Below are 16465 nucleotides of genomic sequence, written 5' to 3' on the forward strand. Positions count from 1 at the left end.
TAGCCCCAGTGGGTGGGGTCACTAACTGACTCATCATTCCTCACTTTACTGCCCTGGAAACACATCTTCATGACTCTTATACCTACAGAGTATTTAGAACATCTGTTGTCATCATTCAAAGCTGCTTAAAATGCACAGCATGAGAAGTAAAAACTGGAGTAAATCTATATCCAGACTACTTTGTAGCTGGGAGGCAAGCATATTCTAAACAGGTGGTTATACGGGCAGATAGCTGTCCTGTTTCTCAGTATGGTGGCAGTACTTCCCTTGTGACCTGGAGGTGTCTGCCTTTAAATCTCCTTGTGTTGGATTGAGCGTGCACAATTCACTACAAGACAAGCTAGAGTAGATTTGTGGTTTGTCAGTCAGCTAATGCACAGTAGCAGCCTATGAACGGAGTTGGACCTGGCAGTATGCAGAAGACATCTATTCCTCAAAGAGAACAGGGTCACAGCAAGCACACAGGCAGTTTCCATAGAGCGGCGAACCTGCTGTAAATCCCCACCCAGTCTTGCCTCATTGCAACACGTATGTGTAGTCATACCCAAAGCAAAGGTGAACAAATAGAGCGATGAGACGAGCAGAAAAATCTAAGCCCACAAACAGCACTGAGCAAAGCACCGTGAGCCGCACAGAGCAGGGGTAAAGAAGTTAGGTGTGCCATAGCTCACACTGTGTGGTGAAACTGAAATAAATGGCTTTTGTGTTGAAACACCTTTCCTTTCCTACTTTATCCTGTATTTATTTATGTATTTACTTATTTCTGTTTCGGTTAGCACTAGCTGCTACCAAAGTCCATCTGTTTTCCTTTGCACTTTAATTTACAGCCCTTGTTAGTCATTTTATTGCTTCGGGTTCTGAGGGAAAAAAACTTTTACAACTTGTGATTGCTGATCTCAAGCAAACCAGAGCTTTTTGACCTGGCACAGGGGGGTAATTATAGAGCCCATTGCTTCTTGGGAGGGGCATTCAATATTTAACAAACTGTGGTGAGTCTCATTTAACCCTTTGGAGCTTGGACCATTGGATGGCAGTGAGAAAAACACTTGTTGAGGCTCTCCAGCTCACAATGTAATTCACCTGTTTTTAGTCTTTTAAGTTTTGCCTTTCTGCTACTGAGCTTGGAGCTGTTTCTTTCATCACAGCATTGGGAGGATAGGAGACAAAATACTTGCATCTGAAAACATGTCTTTCCTTACTTTGGAAATTACTGCTGCCTTATTGTTGGTTAATCCTGTCATAGTCTTCTGAGTGCCCTGCTGTCAAAATAAAGTCTCTTGACAATAGAGAAATTATACTCTCTTAATTACCACTGTTGTTTCATATTACAGGGGCTGTGGTCATGGACAAAGATTCAGTTGTGATCAGCAGCATAAAAACAGTATAAATAGATACCTTGTGTTTGAAAGAGTTTGCGATCTGAATTATGCAACAGTAAACCGTGAGTTAAAGCTGAACTTAGGAATGGGGCATGAGATCAGAAAGATTTACAGTTTGCCCAACTACAGAATCATAAGCCAGCTAACTAGAGTCTGAAGGCACTTGCCTATTCCTCATCCACGCAGCCGGCTGTTAGTTCAAGTAATGGCAAATTCTCTTTCAGACAAATACTAGGGCGTTGTTTTGAAGGCACCAAACTTGTTATGTGTGTTATTTCCCTAGATAAAAAGATAGATTTATTTACTGGATAGTAAGTTGCCCATATGTGCCACAATATTGTGTATTACGGTGCACATATATATTAACATTAATGAGACTGTGCATGCGTGTTGCTGTTCACTAGACGTGAGTGGGAAATTTTCAGCTGGTGTGATTTTATATAAACATTTTATTTTATTTAAGTAGAAGCTCTGGAAGTTGTATTGGTTCAGCTATGTTTTCATTGGTAGGATCTTTGAAGCCTGGTGTTTGCTTGTTGTTCCTGAGAGGAAAGAGGGAATACCTACAGACTGAAGTGTTTACATTTTCCACTGCAAATGTGGGTAGTCTCCACATGCGCAGTATGCTGGGAGCTCTGGGGCTTGGTCAACACACCTGCTCCTTGCTCCTGCACCTGTGTCTTGGGAAGCCTGCTGCTCTGCAGCTGGAAGAAATGGCTGTGGGTCATGGCAGCACAGAGCAGTCTGGTTCATTAGGGCTCTTTGCACAATACAGGATGAAGAAACTGCAAGAGCGCAACTGGGTAATGAATACCCATGCTTATTAAATGCTCACTAACATGCAAATACCCAACTTCCAGTGGCTGCTAAAAGTTAAAATGTTGTGAGAGACATCAGGAGGTTAAAAAAAAAATCACTATATAGAGTACTGCACACCTCATGTCCTTTCCCCTTAAAGCAAACACGCACTTAAGAGGTGGGAGCTGCTGATGTTGAGAGACACAGCGTTGGTTCCTCATTAGCTTTGCTGTGACACGATGGTGAAGACCTAGCATAGTCTCACCTGTTTATTTTGGCAATTAATTGGAACTCTTGAGGTAAGACTATTTTGTTTCATTTTATAACCAGCACAGAAGAGCCAATCCTTAAAATAAATCTTAAATGCTTCCACTGATTTGAGTGGGTTAGGTTCATACAGGATATATCCATCTATTATAGAAGTAGAAGTGAACAGCAAGTTCAGACTTATGTCCCCAGTATTTAATCTAGATGTGCTGTTATGGAGCACCTGGCTGTTCAGAAGCTGCGTGTTTAGACACGCACTGGATTTGCTGGTGACCTTGACATTCTTCTGCCATTTGTTGTTTTAGTCTAGGCAGTACATTTCTTACTCACTGCCTTATTTCCAAATGATTTTTTAAATATAGTTTCTGAATTTCTCAGCTCTCAAGAGCAACCAGAGCTATTCTTGGCCTTATGTATTAGAAAACCCTGATGAATGCTTAGAAGTTCTTTTCAGGTAAACAAAGCAGACAACAATTTCCATGTCCATCCATCCATCACTGACACACACTTAAGTGGCACTAGAGCATTTTAATTTTAATCACACGGTAGCATTTGTTGACAGCAGGGATTTATCATGAAGGCTCCTTTCTCACATCATTAGCTGCTGGTTAGAGTACCAAACAGGTAAGCCATATTCAGGCTGTTACGTGTGTGGCCCTAGTCCAGGAACTCGTAGTGCTGCAGTGATGTGCTATTTCATGCAACTCCTCTAAATCCTTACTCTCCCTTCCCACATAAAGAAACAGGTTACTAGTGAAAGATGTGGATTCAGGTCGTGTATCTGTTTCTTTTAAAATTTTCTGACACTCATGTTTTACATACGCTTTACTACAGCGTATATTCTAAAAGAAATATGTCCAGGGTTTCATTTTGAGATGAATGCTTGCATTTCCCTACATGTTTTTAGGAACAGAGTTCTCATCCTGCATGTTTATGCTATGAGAAGACAATAATCTTCTCAATGATTATTGTGACTGTAAGTCAGAATTCAAAGACTCAACGCAAAAACTGAATTTCAACCAAGTACAATTGTAGCACTTTCTAAAAACAGGAAAAAAATCATCACAATATAACACTAAGAAACAGAAATACATAAAAATATGTTAGGACATTTCATGATTTCACAGGGTACTTATTAGAACGTAGCTTAAATTTAAGACAGTGTTGCATCTAAAAACATGTTTGACTGAGGCTGGGTTCCCCTGTCAAGGCCAGGAGTCCTGTCTACAAGGAAGAGAACTGTTCTTTTTTTTTTTTCCTCTCATCTCATACTCGGCAATAAGAAAATTCTATCATTGGAAAAATGCGTATTTTATTGTGAACAGTGATGTGTACTTAGAAGAACCGTCTTCCTGACCTCCTGAGAAGAGATAGACCAGGTGTTCTTCCAGTGGGACTTTTATCTTTCTCAAACAACAAAACCCCATTAAAAGGATACTGGATGTCAAAGGCATTTGTTTTCCTCCTGTACAATTTTTTTTCTGCCATACTTATTAATCTGTATGTAAATAACTCATTCACTGAAAACTCCTTAATTGTTATTTTGTAATTTAAAGTTAGTAAACTGCCTTCCCTTCACCTTTTTGGACCTAGCTACTGAGTAGCTATGTAACCCTGTGTCACGTAATTGAGTTCCAGTGCATGAATACGATCTTCTTTATTTTTCAAAAATAAGATCCTGTGAAAATTCAAACACAGATCTTGATCATTATCTATAGAGAAAAGCACTGAAACAACAGGTAGAGATGAAGATAGCTCAACTGATCTAACCTCTTCCTTTAGGAAGGACTCAGACTTAGAAAACAGAAGTGCTGCGTTGTTTCTGTTTTAAGTGAAACAGTGCCCCCTGATGTTCACTGAGCTACTTGCAAATCAGAGAACTAAGGACTTCCTTTCAGATACGCTTGGATGAACTGTTAAACGAACTCCTGGACGCTGCAGTTAATGATATGCCAGGCTGAGAACCGGTTAGGTCCTCTGTACCGTACGCAGGATCTACAACCTGATAAAGTTTTGTTTCCTTGTTTTTACCCTGTTAAATAACTTCTTACCATGTACCCAGTGGAGACCGACTCAGTCGGTTATGTTTCCACAGATAGCACATATTCATCAGTTACCCTTGGGATAATTACCATACACGTGTCTATCTCAGGTAGTGATTTATGAAGTTCCCAGTCTTCTATTCCATGGTCTTTTCTACTATTTAGCATCTTTTAGCATCACGACCAGTCCAACTGATGCCTTTTACTTCATCCAGTGGTCTTCCTCTCTAGCTGAACGTTCTCCACTGATGCATGCTCAGTAGAACGTCTATTATTAGTAATTTATAGGTGCTAAAATCACAACATTTGTTCACTCAGCACTGGCCAGTCTGAACATCTGCTTGTCCTTGGATAAATTATACTGAGGTGCTGGAAGAGGAGGATGAAGGGGAGTATCTGGACATCTGCCTGTTGCATCTCAGTCTACTCCTGGTGTGAGGCAGTTTGGCCTCGTGTGGAGCCCTGCCTTCTTTTGATGATAAGCCTAGTCGTGTCTTTTCAGTATTGTGTTTCTTTAGCTAAAGGTGTCGTGTTAAAACAGAGGGATGCTTTTACAACGTTGCTAGACAGCAGGCAGCTGGTTTCAGAATAGCTTATTATAGAGGGTACAGCTTATTAGAGAGGGAAGAGCAACAGCTCCACACATCGCTGCGAGACAGCGGCATCTCACCGCAGCGCAACCGCCGCCCGCCTAGCAACAGCCGTGCCCTCGTCTGATTGGCTGGGCGGGCTCCGCCCAGGGCTGTCGGCGGGTGGGGAAGTTAAGAACGCCTCGCCGCTTGATTGGCTGAAGCGACAGCCTCCCGCGCTCCGATTGGCTGCCAAGGACGCCGTCTCGCGCTGGGGCGTGGCGTGAAAGGCGGTTCGCTGAGGAGCGGGCGGGTCGCTGCGAGAGGCGGTCGGTGCGTCTGAAGCGCTCGCTGCGCGGGAGGCGAATGATGTTGCTGGCTCTCGTGAGCCTTATCGTAAGTGTGTCGGCTGAGTTCTTACTCAGTGGGCTGCTGTGAGCCTGCCTCGGACAGCCTCCCCTCTGCGTAGGCCCTGCTGGAGGAGTAAAGTCGTTTTCTCCCGATGAAAGACAGCTTTCCTCGCGCTTCTCTTGGGATCCCCGCGTTTGCGGTTACAAACGAGCTAAAGGAAAGCCAGCTGCCCGGCTCAGCAGCAATACAGCTCATCTCAGCATCGGCGGGCAGGCCGGCTCCGCTGAAGACGCGTGGTGTGAACAAAGCACGGCAGCGCTGCTCAGTGCCCGTTCTTCTAGTTAACCAAGTCCTTCCCTGCAGGGACCTTGGCTCGCCACCATGTGGCACAGCCTGGTGCGTGACACACCTCCTGCTGCCCACCTGAAGCCCAGCGCCATCAGAGCCCAGCAGCAGAAACAGGTGGTCAGACGGAATCGGCGTTCTTCTCGAAAGAGGCTAGGAAACTGTGAGAAACGTGTTCGTAATGGTACCTGCGGACAGCCAAAGACACCGGGCCTTGTTATTCAGCGCCAGGAGATGGCAGCTTTCTTTAGACTCTTTGGTAGGTCGCTATTAGATACCGATTGACTGAACTGTAGGAAGCTCTTCACGAAGTCTGTTTTCTAAACTCGGAGATAATTTGGGGATGCTGTTGATATAGATGCTAACAGCCGTGCCTTAGGTTAAACGTGTTTTATTGTTGTTAAATTCCAGTGTATGTTTAATGCTTAAATTAAAATACAGGGAGGCTGTATTTGTAAACTGAACTGCTGACGAGCATCTTTGTTGTAGATGATGATCTAATTCAAGACTTCCTATGGATGGACTGTTGCTGCAAAATTGCAGACAAGGTAAATGTAGTTAATGCTAATCTATCTTGAGTGAAAGTCTGCTGCTAATCACTTGATACTACAGTAAGAATACCACTTGTATTTTTTTTCCTAATATGTTTTTATGGAGGCTTTGAGAAAACCCAATTTATGCTTTCTTTGTTGATAAGGCACTTTGGTGTGAGACAAACATTCTAAGAGTTTTCTGTACTGTTATATTGAAATAATGTATTAATGCTTAATAATGAATGTAACACTTCACATTTTACAACAGTATCTTTTGGCAATGACATTCGTTTACTTCAAGAGGGCTAACTTCACAATACATGAGCATACCAGACTCAATTTCTTTCTTGCTCTGTAAGTATTCTTAAATAATTATTAACAAAATTTTGGCATTAGCTTGTTGCTTTTTGATGATTCTGATACACAGTAAGACATCATAACCAGTTTGTAGTTGTTTGGGTTCTATATGAAGCAAAGAAACGTGATCTTCACATCATATATAGTTAGTGCAAATTGAACGTTGTTTTCCTGATTTCCAACTTGAGTAGCAGGGATGTTAGCATTGGTACTGTAATTTATAGCATGGACCTCTGCCTACAGAACTCTCAATCTCTGATCTTTATATGGATTAAAATAAATATGCAATACAATAAATGCAGGACGATAGATAAGAGATAGAAATGTCTTATGTTTCTCTTATAAGACCCCATTTAATATTTTGCAAGCTTTCAAGTCATTTGCTCTAAAAGGATTCATAATGATGCACAACTTACTAATAAAGTTTCTGACAAGATGATTTGAGTCAACAGTAAAAACATAGCTAAGTAATTTCTGAGAATCGCTTTCCTGAATACTTACAAAAATTCCTATACACTGAAACAGAGGTGCAATGATGAACCTGCAATGATGAAGCCTTTATTGAGCCTATATACCTCTGTATTTGGCCAAGAAAATATAGCATACTGACAGATTCAGTACATTGTTTCATAGTTACAGAGCACAGGTAATCTTTTCCTATAATAGAAGCTGCTCTGATTTGCACACCAGTGCAGGGAGAAAGGTGGCTGTTTCTTTTGCCATGAACATCCATAGATCAAGGAGGAGAAAGTTGTCTGGCTCCTATGATGGGAGAAAAAGCAGTCCCAGAACTGATAGAGGACTAGAAAGGGCCAAAGGGTCTCACTGGGCTGGGACTAGAGAGAAGACTTGCAGTCTTGCAAGTGAGGAGACTAAAAGTAGTAATTATTTCAGGTATGATTTGTACGGGTTATTAAACTAAAATTAGGTGAAAGCTGTCAGGATATATGAATTCTTACATACCTATTTATTTAGGAGGCTCTTGGGTAAAGTGTTTCAATAATAGCTTACCATAAATTTATATTTATCTAAAAGATACATGTAAAACTTTCTGACTGAGAACATATTGTTATCTGGAAAGAAGACTGTTTTATTAGAAATTTTTTTCCTTAGAATATTAGGAAAAATAACTAATATGTCTCTTAGTGTTAGAACTCACATTCATATGACAATTTGAGATTGAATAACAGACACAAACATATATATATATTTCAAGGTATCTGGCAAATACAGTGGAAGAAGAGAATGAAGAATCAAAGTATGAGATTTTCCCATGGGCTCTGGGAAATAACTGGAGAATGCTCTTTCCTGATTTCTTAAAGTTAAGGGATCATCTGTGGAGTAGAATTGACTACAGGGCTATTGTAAGCAGACGTTGCTGTGAAGAGGTAGGGACAGTTTTAATACCGTAGATACTGAAACTACAACAATTAATACCAACTAACAGTATAGCTCCACACTAACAATTTCTTCCCTAAGTGAGTAAAGTGAGTAGATGAGCCACAGGAAGGAAAAGGTGGAGGTTTTCCTTCATCAGTTTTTTTTCTTCTGCATTCAAAATACAATCTTTGAAATAATGGTTTTAAGGTAAACTAGAATATTTTGTTATGCTACAGTTTCAAGCTCTAAAGACAAGAATCTTTCTGCTTTGTGCAAATAATTTTGCTTAAAGTATATTATTAGCTGCTAAACGTCATTCACTGCGGAAATATTTTTGGATGTATCTTTGCTTTACAAATTTCAAGTTTGTACACAAAGTGAAACCTTTAAGTAGCACCGCAGGTGAAATTTTACTCTCTTAAAAGTTAACAGTGTAACTTTAATAGACTTGGTAAGGCAATGGTTTTTCACTTTATTTCGAAAAAGAAAGGACATGCTTTTAACATGCTTTGTTAATGTGTTGTTACAACCTCCATTTTTCAAACATACTGGGGGGTAAAAGGCATTCCTTGCTTTCCAGATGACATCTGTCTGTCTGAAAAAGCCCTGCTATGTTTGAAGAACATAATGTTTACTACAGCTGGTGGAAAAGAAAATCTGTTCTGGGAATGGGATGAGATGCTTATGGGAAAAATACAAGCAATGAGGCAAGAGTGGAGTGTGCTTCAGAGCACACCGTACCAACTTGGTTGTTGTGAGTTTAATGACTTTGTGAGCCAGAAGATCCATCTAGTTTATGTTTAATAGTAAAAGACAACAACTTCAGTCCAACAAATAAAGCATAACCTGGCATTTGTGATGCTTTACTTATCACATTTAAACATCTGAATACAACCAGTCCACTTATTCTCGCCTGCGTTAGCACAACTAGTGAGACTGAGGCAGACAAGGTACCTCTTCTCTAGTCTTAATTTTGTTATATGTGAATTGGATCCCTTGTTCTCAGCTGTATGTTTGCCAGTTATTTTCACTTCTGATGGAATGGTTGTTCTGCTAGGTAATGGCTATTGCTCCAACACATTACATCTGGCAGCGAGAACGCTCTGTGTACCATAGTGGAGCCATAAGGAACTACAACAAAAATAAAATTCAGCTGCCACGAGGACCTAATAATTCTCCTATCCCCTGTTACCTCTGTGGTAACAAAGGAAGATTTGTACGACTGGGATTGTCATCTTCCTCCTCATCTGCTAGCAGTTTAGAAGAGTTATGTTCACCCCAGGATTTGAAGGACACCTTTGCAACTGAAAAAATGCTAGTTGACTCTCCTGCTTCTGCCCAAGGTATGGTTAAATACCGCAAATATTTTTGAATTAGTTTAGGCAACTGAGGCTGTATTTGCCCTTTAAACCACAGTAAGGACTGCTTTATCCTTGGTGTGGTAAGATGATCTGTCTCCTTTAAGTGCAGCTCTGTCTTTGACAGAATTTATGCAAGATACTCTTTCAGAGTTGGGGCATATATGGAAAAGAATAGAGGAGTTTATTGCAAAAACTGTTTTATAGAATAGAATCTTTACATAGCGAACTACTCAAAGCTGTCTCCTGAGCCTTTACGTGAGAAGCCTCTGATACTCAGAGCAGTTATATCTAATCTTTCATTACAGTTGAGAGTGGAACCCCTGAGATGTAAACTTCCTGTGCTAAGGCCCCTGTTCTGCAAAGACATATTGCAGTGTTCTTAGTATTAATTATTTATTACTTCCTTATTAAGGGTTAGAGTTTCAATTAATTAACCTTCAAGTTCCAGCTCTGTGTCTGATTTGACCATTTGAGTACCTCATAGCAAAGCTAATAAATACCATGGCAGATCTCAGCATAGTTTCTGGAAAAAAAGCTGTTCTTATCAACAACTGGTATCTTTTCTTAGAAACGAGCACAGCTTTTATCTAAAGAACAAGTTCAGTGAATTTCAGTTTCCATTACAGTTGTGCAAACACTATTCTTACAGAACCCAATAGCAACCAGTTGGTATGTAGCCAAGTTGGAAGCTGCTTCACTAGCATCTCAAAAGTTTTCTTACCAATTTTCTTCCCCCTCCTGATTTTTGGTAGACTGTCAGAGCCTGTCCAGCAAAAGGAGAAGAGATAATACCTGGAACCAAGACAACTCCATGGATTGGTTTACAAGGAATGAAGAATGAAATGCACTGAACAAAGAAACAGAGGCTGTGCTTTGCCGAACAGTTGGTGTTGCACTGCCGTGCCATACATGACTGTTAAAACATTTCCCTTTAAATAGCAAGTAGGATTTAGGAGTCTGATAGGCAGTAGAAATCAAAGCAGGAATTACCTAGCAGTTACAAAACTTGCAAAACATAGCTATTTTGTAACTCTTTATTCTGATACAACCTCAGGTTAGCAGCTAACAGCAGCAGCATCAAGAAAGAGGTGGTCGAAACTTTCTCAGCTTGGTGAGGAATGCTAATTGAAAAACAAAACTAGTTACTATTTCAGTATTCAATTTCAAGTTTTTAATATTGAATTTCTAGTTTATTATAATTAGTTTATTATAATTAGTTTATTTATTAGTTTATTAGAATTTCTATAGAATTTCTAGTTTATTATAAGTTTCATGATTTTGTTGATATAGTAATACGTCAAGTGCTAGTATAGAAGTTGTTATTTTTGAAAATATTTTAGGATTTACAATAAAAGCATTTTTTCAAGTATCTCACCTGAATGAGCGTCCTGCCAACGCGATGGTCTCGCAACGTAAGGTGCTGAGCAGTGTGTTTCAGCATCATCAGGAAATGACTCTGTGAGAAGTACATCTTTTTGTATAATTCTTTCCAACAGGTTTGAGAACATGCACCCCTCAGACTGCAGCTACCGATGCACATTCATTTTCTTTATCCCACTCTTAAAGTGCTTTGCTGTCATCTATCAGTACTTTCAGACCTCTCTGCTCTACACTGAATTTCACAACCCCATATCAGCCATATATTTATATAAGGTGTATATATATATATATTTTACTTGCTAAGACAGTATAAATTGAATACAGGGCATACGGGTAGCATTTCCATAGGGAATCCTTCAGCCCATCACGATCCTCAGCAAAAGGACTGAATTTTATTTAAAAATTTCAAAACAGCCAGGAAGGACAGTCGTTCTGTATTTGCAGATTGTCATTTATTTTCTGTTTAGCCCGGATTTTGATCTTTGGATTGTCAAAATTGCACTAACAATCTTATTAACAATACTATTCTTACCATCACCTTCACCTTCGTTAAGAACTATTTGATCCAGAGTTTGGATTTCATCACATTCTTTCTGTTGAGGATCTTCCTCGATATCTTCTTGAATTTCCACTCTTTGGCTTGATTTGCAGTTCTTGATTTTAGCAGGGAGCACCAACCAATTTCTATGAGTTACCTCAACGATCTTTTCACAGGAAAAAGGGAGCCTGCATGTCCGTATTCTGTCTAAAAGGTCTATAACCTGTGTGATGCTTTTGAAGAAATGCAAAGGATAAAGGAATATTTTGAGAACTCCAATCAGTCAGTATTATAGACTTAGTTCTATTGCCTTTGCCATATTCTTTACCTTAGGGTTTTTTGCACATCCTTCCATTTTAGGATAAAGGAACTAGCAACTCGACTACTGAATTCAACACAATAGTTATTTTGAGGATGTCATTAACTAAAACCTCCCAGTGACCACAATAAGTGTTCTGAAGGAACCAAAGGATGTAGACAAGTGTGATTTATACCGAGTGCAACTCCTAAAAAAGGAAATAAATGAAAAATGCAACAACAAAAAAAGCATATATATATATATATATATATATAGGTTACTTCCATTAGAGTTGGATGGGTATTTTAGGAGAGCATGGTTTAGCAACAATTTCAGGTGATGCCTGTATAAATGTTGAAGTGCCAGAAGTAAATACTTACTTAGCTAAATACACAGCACACACACCACCCTCTTTAAGACTGGGGTGTACAACAGGGAGAGCAGATTGAGGGTTAAGCATATCCAGAACTATCTGCAAGAGAATTATGTTTTTCTGTTACAACAATACTTGAAAAACAACATTTATGTATGGAAAATTGATGCATGCTACAGCAAGGCAGTTGTATTAATGCTCCTGAACAGCTTAGAGAAACCTGAGTTCCCCAATCTATAAAAACAAGCCCATGCCATTTCCACCTGAATTTCTATTACTGCACAAAGTCACATGCCACCAGCAAGGCAGTCCTATACTAATGTTAAACCTCCTACTAATTAAACTCTGTAATGTTATTAAAGCTGCATTTACTAGCACCTTTGGATATCTTGTTTGTAAATGTTAACAAGCTCAAATGCATCTGTGTGATGAAATGATCAGGCTACGGTCTAAATGTGTAGTTTGCTGCTGGTTTCAAGGTTTAGAAAACTTCAGTCTCAGTTACCCATTCTTTATTTCTTTTTGGTAGAAATCTATTCAAATTGTAAAACAGTGAGAAATGCAGTATCTGATCCTTCCTGTGGACTGTTGCATTTAAAGTTTTTAAAGATCATGTATTTTTATGCTAGCTATTCTGTTTCTTCACTTAAACCCTTTTCCCACATTGTCATTTGGAGTATTAATATAATTAGTTTGTCTTTTTAGAAACATTCTGTATTCTGTGCAGCTGATAGCCAAGTGTTTACATATTCATATTTTCAATAAGCTTGTGTAATTTCTTTAAATTTAATGCTTAAAATGTTACGCCTTACTCATATACAAGAATTTCTGCATTTCTCCAAAATCAAAGCAGGTAAGTATGTCCTTACAAGGCAAGAACAAGATTTTGCTATTCTTCTGTTACTGCAGCTTGACTCTTTCATTTGGGAAAATGTAGATGGAACCTGGTGCAAAAAAAAAAAATCAGGATCATCTGCTAGCTGGTGTTAAATTAGATTTGGGAATCCCACTGCAAGTGACAGCACCTGAGTTTTCAAGTCACACAGAAAACAACTGTTGATTTATGTCACGTATGGATTATTTGGACTTACTGCATCAAATGTTAAAGCTTTCATATCCTCAGCAGCTCTTGAGATGTCTTTAAGAATGAAATCCACGTTATCTGGCCACTCCTCCATATGTCCTATTTTCCACGTTGTGCGCCAATGCCTGTAGTTCTTCTTTGCTAAGTTGTGATGGTCATCTCTGATTTCATAGCTGATAACACGTCCCTCGGGCCCAACTTAAAACAACAACAACAAAATACGAGATGTACTATTTTCCCATCCATACTGAGTAATTTAGAAAAAAGATAGCGATGTAAGTGACAAGAAATATGCCTCAAAATCTCCAATTCATTTAGGAAATAAGCACATATGTAACGTCTTCCTGCAAAGTAACTTTCTGCAGGAAAAGATGACTTGAGTACCTGCGGCCTTGTGAACCCTTGATTCTTCTGCTACAGCTACCAGGGAGCAGCTGAGAAAGCTGCAATGCAGTTTGCTACCCTTAGATACCATGAAGCAGATTTGAAAGCAATGGTTTTAAATTGCTACTATTTTTTTAAACAAAGGTTTGCTGTTCTCCCCCCACCTTTTCCTTTAGAATTGAGCAAAGGCTAGGAAAATCCCCAGGCCTGCTCACTCACCTCATCCCATGGACAAGCTTTACAAGTGTACTTCCTGATTTATACATGGTTACTGTTTATAACCATAACTGCCTTATTATGTAAGTATAAACTTACTTGAAAGTAAGAAAGAAAGTAAGAAAGTAAAATCTTGAAATCTTCACTATGAGTCCAATTCACAACATTCTTCATAGAGGAAGTGTTATCAGGCTTTCCAGGCAAAGACAGCAGTGTGTACATTGCTGTATTATTCTGTGCTTGTATGATTCTCTTTTCTCAACACTACCATCCCATTAACTTCTTACTCCTCGCTACTTTTATTGGGCAAAGACAGCTTTCCACAAGGAACAGCTCACCATGACTTTTTAAGCTATTCTGAGCCAGCAGGCTCCTTTCTTCATCTATTTGATCCCATGAATCCTTTCAGAAAAGCAAAGAAAACAGGTTGTTTCACCTCAAACAACTACAAAACAGATGGACTCCAGGAAAACTAAACTACTGTGAGGTGCAGCCAAGAGGGGCAGCTCTGCCCACATCCTGCCCCAGCCCCATTTACCTGCCAATTCCCCTCTGCAGCTACCAGCTCCTGACCGTGCAGGGAACAGGACAGGAAATTGAAATGGCAAGAAACTAAACCTGCAGTCTACAAAAAGAGGAAGAGCAGCCTTCTGCCAGATTGCCTTCCCAAGACAGTTGATAATAGCATTAAATGGTTTACAAGCACAAGTGAAAAGGCACAACAGTTCGACTGAGTGCAACAGCTCTCCACCTTCTAGAGCAATGAAATCTAAGTCAGACCAGGCTAGCTCATTGCTTGAAAAAACAAACAACACAAACATTTTCATTATTCATGTCACTCAACAAAGTGGGGAAATGGAAACTGAGAAAGGAAGGAGTCTGGAGGAAGGCTCTGGTGCACTAGAAACGCAGCAGTAATGAAAACTAAAACTTACCTTGCAGGAGGGTGACTATACAACAACCCTCAAAATACAAAGTATAGTTCCTGCATAGGGGCAGGCACAGGCTTCCTTTAAATCAGCAGAGTATATGTGAATGTTAAAAGTGCTGCAGAACTTTTAAGAGTTGACTGCAACTGTTTGATCAGCTTAAAAACAACATAAGGAAGCACTGAACAGCCTGAAGATGGAAAGGCCTTACAGCAGGATGTGGGTAGGCTGGATTGTTGGGCTGATGGCAATCTATGAGCTTCAACAAGGCCATGTACTGGGTCATGCACTTTGGTCACAACAACCCCATAAACCGCTACAGGTTTGGGGCAGAGTGGCTGGAAAAGGATCTGGGGATGTTAGCTGTCAGTGTGAGCAGGTGGGCAAGAAGGCCAATGACATCCTGGGTTGTATCAAATAGAGCAGCCAGCAGGAGCAGGGAGGTGATCATCCTCCTGTACTCAGCACTGGTGAGGTCACACTCGAGTGCTGTGTTCAACGTTAAGGGGCCTCTTATTACAAGAAAGATATTGAGGCTCTGGAGTGTGTCCAGAAAAGGGCAGCAAAGCTGTGAAGGGTCTGGAGCACAAGTATTATGGGGAGCAGCTGAAGGAACTGGGATTGGCCGGTCTGGAGAAGAGGAGGCTCAGGGGGAAACCTTACTGATCACTACAACTGCCTGAAGGGAGGTTGCAGTGCGGTGGGATTGGCCTCTTCTCCCAGGTAACAGTGATAGGATAAGTGACAGGATAAGTGGTGATGGCCTCAGGTTGCACCAGGGGTGGTTCAGGCTTGGTATTAGGAAAAACTTCTCAGAAATAGTGGTTTGCATTGGCACGGGCTGCTCAGGGAGATGGTGGAGCCACTGCCCTTGGAGGTGACAAGAAATGCTTAGATGTGGCACTGAGGGACGTGGTCAGTGGGCACGGTGGGGGTAGTAGCTGGACACGATGATCTTAGGGGTCCTTTTCAATCTTCGTGATTCTACAGTTCTGATAATTGCACTGCATTTCTAAGAGCAGAGCCTTACCTGCTCTTGACAGAAACAAGCTCAGAGCACCAGACCCGCTGCCACTCTCCAACACAACGTCTCCTGGGTGGACATCCATCATCATCAGCATAGCACTGATATCCTAGGTGAGACAAAGTCACGACACGTTACTTTGAAACGAGGGTGAAGCCCACCCCGGCCCCCTGACCGTCCCGCCTGTACCTTGGGGTAGGCGATGGTGGGTCCCCGCGGCATCAGCAGCACGTACTCGTCCAGCGAGGGCCGCCTCAGCAGCAGCCGCGCCCCAGCCGAGGAGCGCAGCAGCTGCCCGGGCAGCCGCCCAATGATGTCCCGGTGCGGCAGGAGCCCGCCGTGCGAGTTCAGCACCGCGCCCGCCTCCAAGCGGCACAGCAGCTTCAGCGTCGCGTTGTGCTTCCTCCGCAGCTCCGCCAGCGCCAGCTCCCCCGCGCGGAGCGGGCTGTGGCGCGCCGCCATTTTCTCCGCGCGAGGTCCCTGCGGGGAAGGCGCTGGGGAAGGCGCTGCGGTGGGCGCCGCGCTCGGCGCCGCCATTTTCTCCTCGGGAGGCGCCTGCGGGGAGGCCGAGGAGCGGGGCTCCGCGCAGCGCTCCACCGCCGCCACCTGCTCCGGCGGCAGCAGCCGCTTCAGTCTCTCCAAAGGCGACAGCGAAGCCTCCCACGCCCTCCTCCGCCTCCGCCCGTCGGACGCTGAGGAAAAGGCCCGCCGGAGGAGCCGGGCGGGAGCCACCATCCCGCAGGCGACGCGCTCCGTGATGACGCCATCCCGCAGGCGGCGCGCTCTGTGATGACGCCATCCCGGTCGCGTCACGGGGAGCGCGGCGCACGCGCGCGGAGCGAGCACGCGGCCGGAGC

At 41.8% G+C, this 16465-nt stretch overlaps 2 protein-coding genes across 2 annotated transcripts; one reads left to right on the plus strand and one right to left on the minus strand.

Annotated features, from left to right (window-relative positions):
- Nucleotides 1-5787: 5787 nt before the first annotated feature.
- On the plus strand, nucleotides 5788-10223 carry SPDYA (speedy/RINGO cell cycle regulator family member A; the record flags this gene model as incomplete). Its single annotated transcript, XM_079532786.1, has 6 exons — nucleotides 5788-6010; nucleotides 6241-6299; nucleotides 6553-6638; nucleotides 7858-8029; nucleotides 9079-9364; nucleotides 10135-10223. The coding sequence occupies 6 exons, from the start codon at nucleotides 5788-5790 to the stop codon at nucleotides 10221-10223; spliced, it is 915 nt and encodes a 304-aa protein (XP_079388912.1).
- Nucleotides 10224-10725: 502 nt separating this feature from the next.
- On the minus strand, nucleotides 10726-16343 carry TRMT61B (tRNA methyltransferase 61B; the record flags this gene model as incomplete). Its single annotated transcript, XM_079550136.1, has 6 exons — nucleotides 10726-10838; nucleotides 11295-11533; nucleotides 11979-12070; nucleotides 13063-13253; nucleotides 15615-15717; nucleotides 15798-16343. 6 exons carry the CDS (start codon nucleotides 16341-16343, stop codon nucleotides 10726-10728), a joined length of 1284 nt encoding a protein of 427 aa, XP_079406262.1.
- Between the last annotated feature and the right edge of the window lie 122 nt (nucleotides 16344-16465).

Source organism: Tetrao urogallus (assembly GCF_951394365.1).
Source record: "Tetrao urogallus genome assembly, chromosome: 2".
In the NCBI taxonomy this organism is placed as follows: domain Eukaryota; kingdom Metazoa; phylum Chordata; class Aves; order Galliformes; family Phasianidae; genus Tetrao; species Tetrao urogallus.